Source organism: Plectropomus leopardus, chromosome 10 (assembly GCF_026936395.1).
Source record: "Plectropomus leopardus strain MGB_pleo_1.0 chromosome 10, ASM2693639v1, whole genome shotgun sequence".
In the NCBI taxonomy this organism is placed as follows: domain Eukaryota; kingdom Metazoa; phylum Chordata; class Actinopteri; order Perciformes; family Serranidae; genus Plectropomus; species Plectropomus leopardus.
Window position 1 is genome coordinate 35,040,498 of NC_142185.1, and position 14,476 is coordinate 35,054,973.

The following is a 14,476-nucleotide window of genomic DNA, read 5'->3' on the forward strand; positions in this document are numbered from 1 at the left end:
TGACTGACACAAATGTTTGTGTGCATGACACAAAATAAAGAAATCATTAATAAAGTGCAGGAAAGTCAGTGGAGTTTTGTGACTTTTTTTTACATGAATAATGAATGTTTTTACAATTTTGATTTTTGGTTGGGTTATTTTTTTTGTAATTTTGAGTATTTGGGGTGTTTTTTCTCTTTTTAAATAGTTTTGAGTTTGGGGATGTTCCTTTTTCCTTTTATAATTTTGAAACGTTTTTTATTTTATTTAATTAATTTTTTTTTTTTTAACAATTTTGAATTCAAGATCGTGTTTATCTTTTTATATATAATTCTGTGTTTTGGGGAATGTTTTTCTTCCTTTTTCCAAATAATTTTTAGTTTGTTCATTTTTTCAATTTATTAAAAAAACGTAAGTACATTTTCATATAATAATAATAATAATAATAATAATAATAATAATAATAATTTATTTATTATTAAAATTTGGTTTTTATTTGAGTACCTTTTTATTTGGTGGTACCATATTTGCAGACAAGACTGACTTTTATTTATTTATATTTAATATCTGTTCAAATTCGGGGAAAAAACACACACACAATATAGATATTTTTAAATAAAAATAATAATAATTTAACACACCATGAAATAAAGTATTTTGTAAAAGTGAGAACAGGGTTATATAACGTAAATTCTTTAGTAATAATCATAGATTCAATCAGTTGTTGTTCAGTTGCGGAAAAGCGCTGCACGGACCAATCAGAGCGCCACTTTTACAAACCCCGCCCAGACAAACCCCGCCCCTCCAGCTGTGTGGGCTTATCTGATTGGCGGTTCGGGTTGTTCTCTCTTCTGTGATTGGCCGATATCTTGTCAGTAAGTTCGGGGACGTGGAAGCCGGGTACCTGCCGCTCCTCTCTCCGCCTGAGCCGCCTTCCCTTCAGCTAACCTGCAGTCCGGCATCATTCCGCCTCCGCATCCCGTCTGACAGCGTCGTGGACCTTTAAACCAAACAAGGTAAGCTTTTTGTAACATGTAATGACTCTGTGTTAACTGAAAAACAAAGAAATTGCGACGTAATATACCAGGAATGTACATGAGTCTTATCTCTGATCTCTATTGTCTCTGTTAGCCACAGAGCGCTAAAGCGCGTTAGCATTACAAAAATAAAGCTTAAATTGTTTATTTTTCGTGTTTGAGTAAATAAGATTCAACCTAATGTCACCTCAGGGGGTCTTTATTGAATTAAATCGGCTACTTGGCTCTAAGACAAAAAGTTAGGCCTTTAGTGTAAGCAAACTCCTTCCTGTTTTCTCCCATTTAATTTATTAGTAAAGCGTATTTTATGAAAACTGCACGGTAAACGTTGTAATAACGGTTTGCATCGCTCGTCCGGTCTGTAGACACACTGACTGTCGTTGGCTGTCCCAGCAGTCTCCTCCCCATCGTGCGATCAGCAGCCTGTCCATCTTATGTAACTTTTGCAGCCGTCCTGTCCAAATGAGGCAAAAATCTCCAAATCTGTGAAGAAATCTCACATCTCAGACATGTAATAATCACGTAACTACACATGCACATGTCAAAACGATATATATCCTTTTCATAAGACACAATAATGAACATTTAAGTCGTGAATAAAAAGCTAAGGACACAGTGGACTCTGCATTAAGTTTATTGGCAGGTTAACCATATGCTGCAGGGCTTTTGTTGCTCACTTTCACAGGTTTAAGAGGATTATGTGGCTGTTAAATCCACCAGTGTGTAAAGAGTAAATCAGGTGGAGCAGACAAATGCTGAGTCATGCCCTGGCTGCTCCAACTTGATGTTATGAATGAATTCATTCATTGAGGCTGTAGTGTTATGCAGAGAGGGACTTTGTCTTTGATATCAGTGTCACTCATTTGAAAGTCCCATTGAGAGAAGAGCTACAACTACAGACATTGTCTTTTAAATTACTTATGTTTAATTTCACTGTGTAACAATTTACTCAAAAATACAACAAAAAACAAATCTATCAAATCTATCTTTAAACAGTTTACCGTTTTAGACCAATTTAAAACATTTTTTTAATGTTACAGTGACAAACTGAAGAACACAAGGAAAAGGCAATTTGAAACTAACATTAAAATTAGCAAGAAATTTGTGAAAGTTACAAGAAATTATCAGGTTATTTTCTTTTCCCTTGTTATTATTTTCTTGCAATTAGCAGTGGCCCAAAAATTAGCAAAAAAAGTTACTCGAAAATTACCTGATGAAATAACAGTAAAAAAAAGTTTGTTTTTTTTTTACAAAAAAACATATGTACATTTTTTTTATAGTTTTCTTGACATTTCCCCCCCTTTTTTAAAAACAGTTTTCAGGTAATTTCCTTTTTCTTGTCATTTCTTGCTGATGAATTTCTTGGGAATTTTTTGCCAAGTCCTTTTTTCTGTGTTTGTGAAAGAAATCAAACCAATGATCTCAGGTGTCAAATGCCGTTGAAAGGCCTCTGAGCACAGCTGTTGAGGGTTAAATGTCTGTGTGCTTGTCCCCCGTGTCCACCGCCAGGCTCAAAGATGTCTCAGAAGATCAAGGCCGGCTCCGTGGTGGAGATGCAGGGAGACGAGATGACTCGAGTCATCTGGGAGCTCATTAAGGAGAAACTCATCTTCCCTTACCTGGAGCTCGACCTGCACAGGTGAAGTATGACGACCACAGGGCATGCACGACGGCGCTGTAGGTCAAACTTTTTGTTGCTCTCATGTTTGTGTTTCATTTAAAGTGCAGCGCGGATTTTGAAACATCAGTTCTCGGTTTTAGAAAAGCACATATCATGATTATTCTCCGTGAATACACATTCGTTCATCACGTTGGTGCTTTGAATCTTTATTACACTAGGGAAGGATGTTGTTTGGTAACACAGCAGTGACAACAGGGTGAGAGTAAATAATCAGGTTACAGGTCCTGCAGTCCTGGGATTTCTAGTTTGGCTTGTTTATCCAGCACCCCCCAGTGAAAAGTGTGAACAGCAGGAGTATCTGATAAGCATCCAGTGAAAAGGTGCTCGGGTTTCTTCAAAACAGAGACACCCTGAGCCTTATCCCCGAAAAAAGTGTCTCTAGAAGAGTGTTATTATCTCACCTATGAAGCAGTAGTTACTGTGTGTGTGTAACAGCACAGTATTATCATACTGATCTAACTGCCATATGCACGCCCCTTTAAAGCAACATCATGTCGCTTTTCTACCTTAAAAAAGCAGTTGGTCGAATTGTACACTAACTTTCAAAAGGGAGAATGGAGTTTTTTGGTGGTTTTCTGGTTTAACTTATTAAACTAATTTGGTTTGATTTTATTTTTGTTGTCTCTTTTGTCTGACCGTGGATCCGTTTATATCTATGTAATTTATATTTGAGCATAAAGTATAAAAGTCAATATGTTTTGAATAATGCCAAAATGAATAAAAAAGTTTGAATGACAAAAAAGAAAAAAAGGGAGAATGGCATTTATCCCTCCATTCACCCACTTTCAGCACTGTGTAACTTGGCCAGCAGGCTGCGGTTTATTTATTTACTTACTATATATAATACATATTATTAATAATGTTTTAATTATTATTATAATTTCAGTTTTTAAACTACTAAAAAATGGCAAATAAATCTACCTTGTTATGTCGTTTATTTAATAGGGACAATGCAAATTAACACTGTACAACCTCAGCCTGTTATTCATGCAAACAGTTTGCAAATTATGGGCTGCAGGCTGTCGGTAGCAGAGTCACATTTGCGCAAAATCCGGTAATATTACTTGGCAGTTGACATGTTTCTTTTGCCTCTGGCTCTGCATCCCTCAGCTCATCCACAAATGCACGTTGTCTATAGGCAAACGTGTAACAGCGCTATGTGGTACAACAGTGGTTTTGCACCTCAGCACCTGCTGATCTTAAAAAGGCATTGACTGAATTAATACAAAAGTAAGGCCTGAATTAGTATTAAAATGTTTTAAAGCAGTGTTTTTAAAAGTCTTAAAATGCCAAGATGTTTGAGGTAGGATTGTATTCATAGAGATCTCACTAGTCATTTACAATCAGCACCCTAAACAGGACCACGTGTTTCTTCATCTGACCTCGCTCCTCCTCTTATCTTTTGCATGTACTTTGTCCAGAGTTACATGTTATTTACATGACCTCTTTATGTGAAGGTCAAGTCCTCAGTGTCCCTCGTGATGTCTTGAACTGTGCAGTGGGGACAGATGGCCAAAACTTTGAACTTTAGCTTCCCTCTAAAGATATATTTGATGGATGCTTCACAGCGTTTTCATCATCTCTTCTCGTTTCTTGTCGTAAAAGTTAATGATTTATTGTGCAACAGACATTGGAAGTACAACTTCGATTTCAATGTGGTGTAATAATTACTCTGATGGAATAGCAGTTTCTCAATGACCTGGTCTGTTACAGATCAGAACACTGGAAAAACAAACTGGCAGCACCACATTTACATGCACAAATATTCTGTTTTTTTGTCCTTATTCTGAAAGAGACAATATTCCCACTAAGCTGTTTACGTGGCAAAATTATAACGAATATCCCACAAATATTTGCGTTTACATGCAGCTGTGCATTCTCTGCTTAACATGCCAGTTTGTGTCATTTTGCATTAAAGTAGGATTTTTTTCAAAGCGGCAGACCCGATCAAACAGCCTCCCTGCGACGCTGCGTTCAGCCGTATGCATCCACTTAGTCATCACTTGTGGCGGCTTGGCATTCAGAGGACGGGGAGGAGGAAAGTAGGTAAAAGGTCACAGCTGCTCTCAGACAATGCTGTTGTGCTCAGAAGAAAGCATATGCCAATACGTAAAAGGAATGACAGGCATGTTGACCTTATTCTAGTGTTAGAGGAAAAATCTTTCAGTGCAACAAGTGGAGCGACCTGTCCAGTTATGTTGGCGCAGGGCCAGTCGTCATTGCACAGTTGATCCGTTGTTTCCTTTGTTTCTGTGTTGCTGGTTGGTTTTGCGGCTCACTCGGTCAGTAACAGGCAGAAGAAGAAGAGGAAGCACAGTTAGAGCGCTGTGCAGGAAGAGGGGTAGGAGGTTAATGGCTATTCTTGATGCGAACGCCAGAGTCTCGCAAGAAATATATTTAGCTGAGAGATGTGGAGCGAAGAAAGGCCTGGCAGCAATTTGGGATTTACCTCAAGCTGCAGGCGATCTCTCATGCTCTTTTTCACCGCTCATTAACCCTTCAACACCGATCGACATTAGCTTTCTTGTGCTGCATTCAGATGCTTTTCACAAGCATTTTCATCTCTGAAACCTAAGAAAATCGGTTTGATTTCTTCCAAAGATATGGTGAAAAAAGGCAGTGAGCAGCAGAGTAATAACAAGTTCTAGAAACTCCAAAGACATATGTAGAAAATTGTTTTTTAAAAATTAGGAAAAAAATGTCTCGGGAAAAATATTTAAAGTTAAGCAACAGAATTATTTTTATGCACTTTTGCCAGGTTTTTCTCTATGTTATTTATTTTTTATCTTCTTTTTTTAAATTTTATTTATTTATTTTTAAATTTATTTCAGGTAATTTTTCCATACTTTTTTTTTTTACTAATTGTTTTTCTTCTTCAAGTTTTGGGTCATTTCTTTCTTTTTTGTTGCTCATTACTCTCTTGCCATGTCTTTGAACGAAATCAAAACAATTTTCTCAGCTCTCAAAGGGTTCATGTCATGCATGATGTCCTTTGACACAGTGATAATGTTTCACGTCACAGCTCTAACATTCAGATTAGCTCGAGCCAGCTAAAACACTGGCATACGTTCACTTTTAGTACTTTGTTGTGCAGCAGGGCGTCTGTGCAACTGAAGCGTAAATAATCGCTGCCCTTCTTGAAACAGAGTGCTCTTGTTTATGGCGTCCCATGCCTCTGCTGCTGGGATTAGAGTCCGTCTCCATCACTGTTTGGTTCACTTCTTTCTCGGTGCATCTCAGTTCACTCTCATACTTAAAAACAAAAAAGAATGAAATAGGACTACTGACTAACTAATGTCTGTAATAACAAAAAAGTGTCAAAAAAAAGAAGCTGCCATTCAACATTTGGTAGATGGCAGATCTGATTAAATATTTCCAGATATAAATCAGTCAACTTTAATGTTTGACTCTATTTTACTTGGGTGAGGTTATTTATGAACACGATACATCCTCTAGTTTCGAATGTCGACTGTCTTGGCCAGGTCTCCCTTGAAAAAGAGATTCTTAATCTCAGTGGGACCAACCTGGTTAAATAAAGGTTAAATAAATAAAAACAATGAAACAATGAAAAAATATAGTTTTTCTATCAACTAGGTTTGGGCAGTATGTGACAATTTATACCTTCCTAAAATTTTACTGGGGAATACGGTACATGAAGGTTTAAGCGTGCGCCCACACATGTACACACACACACACACACACACACACACACACACACACACACACACAATGGTGAATGCTCTACTTAATTTCAGCTTTTCAGAGTAATAAATACACAATCAAAACCTCCAAAATGTTCAGAAAAGTAGTATTTTCACACCAATTGTCCTTTTTACTCTCCTTGTTATATAATCATAAAACACATTTCATTCAAACTCGACAGAAACAAAATAAAACCCCAACTGTCTCGGTTACTCTTGCTACTAATCTAGTTAGTAAGTTCACTGTTCCAACAATCACCAGCTCCGGTTTGGTCCAAATAAATTCTTAATTCACCAAGTTAAATGTAAAAACATGCTGTTATTCTCCATGGTCTCACTCTGCCTGCTGGCCACCGGCTGTTTACAGTCCTTTAACTTCTCCCTCCACCACTAGGTGTCGCTGTGTCTTTAAGCTTAGCTGCCTGTTCAACCAGTAGACACTGAGCTCTAGTGGTGCGTGCTGTGCACTACATACAATGAGTTTAATAGAAAGAGAAGCACCTGCATTTATGACGCTATTGAAAAACATACCGTTAGGATTTCTACGTACCCCGGTACACTGTTACACAGTGATAATGCCCGAGCCTACTAAAAACTGAATTGGAGCAGGTATAGAAAATAGAAACACATTTCCAGGACATTAACGAATCTTTTTCTGCGGCTCTATAAATTAAAATTCCCTTTTCGTCTCTCCCTGCACAGCTATGACCTCGGTATGGAGAACCGAGATGCAACAGACGACCGGGTGACGGTTGAGGCGGCGGAGGCAGTCCGCCGTTACAACGTGGGCATCAAGTGCGCCACCATCACGCCAGACGAGAAGCGCGTGGAGGAGTTCAAGCTTAAGCAGATGTGGCGTTCGCCCAACGGCACCATCCGTAACATCCTGGGAGGCACGGTGTTCAGGGAGGCCATCATCTGCAAGAACATCCCCCGCCTGGTGCCAGGATGGATCAAGCCCATCATCATCGGCAGGCACGCTCATGGAGATCAGGTATCCCATCACGAGTCTGTCGGCTAAAGTGCTCTGTTGATGATGTGTGAAGAGTATTTACTCTGGCTGTTTTTAACTTGATTCTGCGTACTGAAAAACGCACTTTGGAGGGCATTTCTCTGGTTTTTAGGACATTTTTAGGATGAAGAACATTTCTAGAATTATAGGATGTTTTTCAGATTTTAGGAGGTTTCTAAAAATTTATGATGTTTTTAGAATTTGAGGACGTTTCTCAAATTTTGGGACATTTTAGGATATGGGATTTTAGGATATTTCTTGGATTATTGGATATTTCTAGAATTTTAGGTCATCTGTAGGATTTTAGGACCTTTGGACATTTTAGGACTCCTTAAAGACCCCAGGACATTTCAAGGATTTTAGGACATTTCAAGAATTTTAGGACCTTTCTAGAATTTTTGGACATTTCTAGGATTTTAGGACATTAGGGGCTTAGCTAGGACCTCTGTCTGGGGTTGTGAGGATTCCCCACACTTTTTTTAAAAAACAAGCTTCATTGCGATGTTGTATTACGGACTTTGGCACCTTTTGTGTACTAAAAGTACAAAAATAATTCCCAGTGTGAATCACTTTATTTTTTCACCCTATCGAGGGCCAGATTAGATTTACTTATTATTTTACTTATTCACTTATTTTTTATTTGTGACTGGCCTGAGTCTAATCACTCTTTAACTGCAGGACCACATCTCAAAGGAGCGACTGTAACTGTGTAGCAATCACATGAGAGTCTTTACTTGTGGAGAAACTTTACAGACTCCTTTATTATCTGACTAAACCGCTACTGTTACTGAGGCATCATTTCCAACAAACCACTGTGACAAGCTGAGATTAGGTTTGAAGGGTTATCAGAGGAGACTTAGTCAATTATATTTCATCAGCTGCACTTTGGACCATAATGCACAAACCTCTACAGTCTGAACAAGTCTGCAGCAACGTCACAGAGCTAGAGAACAAGTTTGAGCTCGTGGCGTCGTGCCAAAGTTAACAGCTCCTCCCTCAGGAGTGAGTCATGCAGGTGAAGTGTCAAATAGCTGCTGGTTACATAATATCTAATGTGGATGTCAGAGGCTGAAAAGGCATTTGTCATCATGACATGCTCTTAAAAAGTAACCTACATCAGTAACCTGTGCAGACGGCATGACGGTGCACACTAACTCATACTGCATTAGTAAAAAACAACAGGACAACATGTCATGTTTGCATGTTAAATGGAGCCACGGGGCGCCCTCTAGCTCACCTGGTAGAGCCGGCGCCCCCTGTAAAAAGGCAGTGTCCTTGCTGCAGCGAACGCAAGTTCAATTCCAGCTGGTGGCCCTTTGCTGCACATCATCCCCACTCTGGCCCTTTCACATACTGCTGTCTTATTTTTTTCATTGTCTCAACTTGAACACTGCGGCTTTCTCAATGTTCTCCCCACAGTACAAAGCCACAGACTTTGTGGTGTCAGGGCCCGGCAAAGTGGAGATGACCTACACACCTGCAGATGGTGGAGCGCCAGTTAAACACGTCATCTACGAGTTTGTAGGTAAGAACAGAGCCAGCCAGTTTCACGATCACTACATGAGACACTGGGTCAGGCAAACACCCAGCCAAACGACTGCGACAGTTTTGGAAAACTAAATACACCCTGAAAGTTAGGAAAAGTAATGGGATTTTGTTTCACAAAACTATAAAATGTCTAATCAGAAATTTTAAAATTCAACAGTAATTTCTGTTTTTACAGATTCTGGATGTGATAAATAGTGCCATTTTTTCAATTTTTTCCTTAAAAATCTTTGAAATTTTTTTTTACAAAAGTACCCAAAAATTATTTCGTATTGCCAAAAAATTCTTAAGAAAAAAAAACACTAAAAACTTTAAAAGGCAAAAAAACACACATTTTTTCATTTAAAATTACCCAAAAAATGTAAGGAAAAAAATGCCGAAAAAAGAAGTCAAGAAAAAGAAGACCTTTTTTTTTTTTTAAGAAAACATGCCAACTATATATCTTAACTAAAATCAATACAAAACGCAGCTATTTAAAGTTGTATGCCCCTTCCTTATAGCTAAATTAAAAACATAAATCCCTCCCCTGTGCTTAAAAATGATTTGACATGCCTCTCCCTTTTTGCTGAAAATATGTTATATTTTAATATTTAGTTTTAAGTCAAGAAAAGTCATGGAAATATATTAGTTAAAATCTGTATGAACTCTGACACTAATAAATGCAGTTATACTGTGTATGTAGGTCTGTATGTGATGTTACTTCACAGCGTATGTGAATGAAGTATATGTTTGTGTGTGTGTGTGTGTGTGTGTGTGTGTGTGTGTGCAGGCAAAGGCGGTGTAGCGATGGGGATGTACAACACAGATGAGTCCATCAGGGACTTTGCTCACAGCTCCTTCCAGATGGCTCTGACCAAAGCTTGGCCTCTGTACCTCAGCACCAAGAACACCATCCTGAAGAAGTACGACGGTCGCTTCAAGGACATCTTCCAGGAGATCTACGAGAAGTACGAACTTCAAACACACGCAAACTAACTCTTCCAAAGCACACTCACTTTTTAACTTAAAGTGTCGTCCACCATCTCGTGTGTCCAGGGAATACCGGGCTCAGTTTGAGGCCAAAGGCATCTGGTATGAGCACCGTCTGATCGACGACATGGTGGCCCAGGCCATGAAATCAGAGGGAGGCTTCATCTGGGCCTGCAAGAACTACGACGGAGACGTACAGTCTGATTCTGTGGCACAAGGTCGGTAAAAACAGCACACTCCCACAAGAAGTTATGCAAAGAAAATTGTAGAAACTTCTCTAAAAATCTGACCGTTGCAAAACTGCATCGCAATAAAAAAAGAAAATGCTGATTTTGCCGTTTGTTGTGAACGTGTGACTGTGTTTCAGGCTACGGCTCGCTGGGTATGATGACCAGCGTGCTTATCTGTCCTGATGGACGCACAGTGGAGTCTGAGGCCGCCCACGGCACGGTGACTCGCCACTACAGACAACACCAGCAGGGCAAAGAGACCTCCACCAACCCCATAGGTACAACAGGATGCCTGTTCTGGAGCATTTACCCCCAAAAAACTCCAAAAAACAAAAGTTCTATTCATGTACTGTACACTGTACGTAATGTACTGTACATCAGGGACACATAGCAGACCAGTCGCAGCAGCCCCACATATGTTTTTAAGATTTCAGGGCATTCCTCAGATTTTACAGCATTTCTCCTATTTTAGGACATTTTTCCCAGAATTTTGGACATTACTAGGATTTTAGGACGTTTCTAGGATTTTAGGACATGTTTAGAATTTTGGGATGTTTGTAGAATTCTGGGACATTTCTAGGATTTAAGGACATTCCTAAGATTTAAGGACATTTCTAGGATTTTAGGACATTCCTAAGATTTAAGGACATTTCTAGGATTTCAGGATGTTTCTAGCATTTTAGGACATTTGTCTGACTTTAGAAAGTTCTTAGGATTTTGGGATGTTTGTAGAATTTTGGGACATTTCTAGGATTTTAGGACATTTCTAGGGTTTAGGACATTTTTAGGATATGGGGACATTTCTAAATTTTAAGGACATTTCTAGGGTTTAGGACACTTTTAGGATTTGAGGACATTTCTCCAAAAGATTTTAGGACATTGGAATTATTGGATGTTTTGGGATTTTAAGGATGTTTCTAGTATTGTGGGACGTTTCTCATATTTAAGTACATTTCTAGAATTTTAAGACATTTTATTGGTTTTAGGACATATCTAGGATTAAGGACCTCAGGGGCTTAGCTGGGACGTCTATCAGGTGCTGGGGGATCCTCCATTTACACTTTTGTCAATAAACAAGCTCTGTTTTTATGCTGTTTTATGCACTCTGGCACTTTATGGATACTAAAGTACAAAAACAATCTCTAGTGTGAATCACTTTCTTTTTATTGTGAATTAGAAAATGGTTTAGGAGCCACCAGGCACCCTATCAGGGGCCAGATATGGCCCGCAGGCCTTAAGTCGAGTATCATAGCTGTAAATGAATTCCTTTGCTAAATCCCGCTCTTACACTGGGTGTTTGCGCTCTACAGCCTCCATCTTTGCGTGGACGCGGGGCCTGCTCCACCGGGCGAAGCTGGACAACAACACAGAGCTGCGAAAGTTCGCCGAGGCGCTGGAGGCCGTTTGCATTGAGACCATCGAGGCCGGTTTCATGACCAAGGACCTGGCTATCTGCATCAAAGGCCTGCCAAAGTGAGTGTCTCCGTGATCTACCTCTCAGTTTAAACTCTTCAAGGACAGCGAAACTTTGTCCCACCTTTCTGACTTCTTTACTCTTCCAATAGTTAAAGTTTATGCAAATCCTGTCCTTCGCTACCCAGAAATCCATTTCAGTGCGTCCCCTCGTGCTCTACTTGGTCACCAAAGATCCAACCTTGGTGCTATGTTTATGAGATTTGCTGTTGTTAACGTCATTTTAATGTCTCGCTGGCTAGTTATCAAAAAACGTGCCCAGTGTTGTCTGTTGCTGCTGGCTGCCATTGTCCCCTGGACGGGCGGGAGTCATAACGTGTACTGACATCCTGTCTTTTCCTTAAAAACATAAATCACCAGCTTTGCCCCTCCAGCATGTGGCACTGTAGGCGACCTCCTGTATCTCCTGTAAGGGTCGCCCTGGACGGTATATTTCCTCCTTGTTCACTGATGATCTAAATAAGTCGCTAAATGTTTCTCCTGTTGAGTTTTTTTAAAACAACGCCGCTGAGAGGCTCCCAAAAAGCCGCTAAATAGCGATAAAGTCGGAAGTCCTCTCCTCCCGTCACCCTGGGACCTTTGATCGTCTTGTTCGTTTGAAAACACAGACTGACGGAAAATCTCGTCAATGGCAGGGTAAGAGTTAAAAAAAGAAAGAAACAATGGGTTAAACCCTGCTGCTGACTGATGACATGTTGTGGACTGATCTAGCAGCATATTGACGCAGCATCATGCAGTTCGTGTAGTACTGGAGGAGCGAAACCATGGCAACAACGCTGGCCAAATCAAAGCAATTAATGCTTTTTATTATCGGTTCCATTTATCGGCAAAAAACTTTATAATTCAAATTATCAGTATGACGTCATAAGTCCCATTATTGGGCCAATGATTATCGTGCATCCCTGTTTTTAAATAATATTTAAAAAGGCTATAATATGGGAATGAAAAAGAACTGATAAGGAGTATTGATTTTCGGAGAGTGTATGGTCTTTAAAGTTAGCCTCAAAGTCATGGAAAAGTCGTGGAAATGTGTCTTTATGTGCATGAAGCCCTGCGGTCACACTCAGGAAGTACTCAGTCGTTTCTCTTGTCTTCCTGTTCGCAGCGTGACACGTGCCGACTACTTGAACACCTTCGAGTTCCTGGACAAGCTGGGAGAGAACCTGAAGATTAAACTGGCCAACCAGCCCAAACTGTGATCTCACCCCACAGCCTCAGCCATTAAACACAGACACACACACACACACACACACACACACACACACACACACAGAGACAACTACACAACCACAGGAGTCACGACCACAGGAGTCATCACCGGAGCGGGGAGGAGTGTCCCGGGACTCCAGATCCACGACTGATACCGAGTCACTCCCTGACTGGAGCGTGACCGAGCAGGGTGCCTTGTCCAGCAGGTGTGTCGGCCGTCATCCCGGTTAATGTGTCACCAGTGAAAACATTAACGGCCTCCGGGACTGACCGCGGGCGAATGACCTGGCGGCTCAGCGACCTTGTTTACCCGAATTGCACTACGTCCCCTGAAGTGAGTGTGTGTTGTCAGTATTTGTTGGTGATGCGTGCAGCAGACGGGGGACGGGATCCGTGCGCAGGAGCCTCCGGACTCTCACTGCCTTATTCGTTTTGTGTCAAAGTCATCGGTTGATTCTTGTCGTCTTCTTTTGTCTTGTAATCTTTTTAATAATACCTCAAGCGATGTTTTATGTTTTAGTGCCAGCTCGAAACCACAGCGGCAGCACCGTCAGCCAGCTTTTAACTCTCTGAAAACTAAAGCAGTTTAGCTTGATTTCTTTCAAAAAACATGGAGAGAAGGCAATGAGCAACTAGAAATGACCCAAAGATTAGTGAGGAAATAATTTTAAAAAGTTATGACAATTACCCAACATTTGCACAAAAAAAGTAAAACATTTTAATTAAAAAATAATTCTGATAAAGTATGTCTTTTTCTGTAGGCTAATTTTAAACATATAATTATAAATATAGATTTCTTAATGTTTTTTCTCAGTTATTTGAGGAAAAACATCAAGAAATATCTACTTTTAAGGCAATTTTCACGTCATTTATTTGTTTCTTTTTGTTGTTATTCTTTTACTAATTTTATCTTTGTAGTTTGTGAGACTTCATCCTAAGTTGGTGATTTTAGTTTTTTTTCCTTGCGTTTTTATAAGAAATCAAACTAATATGTTCATGTTTCAAAGGTTTAAATACTTGTGAGAGGTGTCTGAACGCAGCACTAGAAAACATGCCAATCCTGGTTTTTAAGGGTTAACTAAAGAAACCCCTCAGCACAGTAGCGCAGAACCATATCACAAAGTTTTACTGTAATGCAGACTCTTCTTACACATTTTGTAAACAAGCTCGTCTGTTAAATTTTGTACTCTTGTTACTAATCAGTAGTTCCAGAGGAGTATTTATTTGTCCTTCATTTGTCTGTGTCAGATCCTGCCATTCTTCACGTCTGTCTGTTGGTTAGTAATCAATATCATGCCTCTTAATAACTCAGAATAAACGAGTTTTTGAAGAATCATGTGGCTCTTTATTTTGTGTGCTGATGCCATTCTGGACTGTAAACAACTTGATCTGCCAGTTATTTTTCTGTTGTCCCAAAAATCTACCTCACATCTCAAGCTCATGTCTTGTTTTGGGTGACCAAATGCCAAAAGCCTAAATATATAATCGTTTAGAGTAGTGGTTCTCAAACTGTGGGGCAGGCTCCCACGGAGGGCCCGGAGGGACTGCCGGTGGGGCGTGAATTAGCAGGGAAAAATACAGAGTGAAACAAAGTTGAATTTAGTTTGTTGACGCTATCAAGCTGACCTTCATTTTACCAA

The 14,476-nt window shown here is 39.7% G+C and overlaps 1 protein-coding gene across 1 annotated transcript; it reads left to right on the forward strand.

The window, feature by feature from the left end:
* The first annotated feature begins 840 nt into the window (after window positions 1-840).
* idh1 (isocitrate dehydrogenase (NADP(+)) 1) lies at window positions 841-14,169 on the forward strand. Its single transcript, XM_042495007.2, has 9 exons — window positions 841-995; window positions 2,526-2,655; window positions 7,101-7,392; window positions 8,830-8,935; window positions 9,725-9,902; window positions 9,991-10,142; window positions 10,292-10,432; window positions 11,465-11,627; window positions 12,733-14,169. The coding sequence occupies exons 2-9, from the start codon at window positions 2,534-2,536 to the stop codon at window positions 12,824-12,826; spliced, it is 1,248 nt and encodes a 415-aa protein (XP_042350941.2). The 5' UTR covers window positions 841-995; window positions 2,526-2,533; the 3' UTR covers window positions 12,827-14,169.
* Window positions 14,170-14,476: the final 307 nt, after the last annotated feature.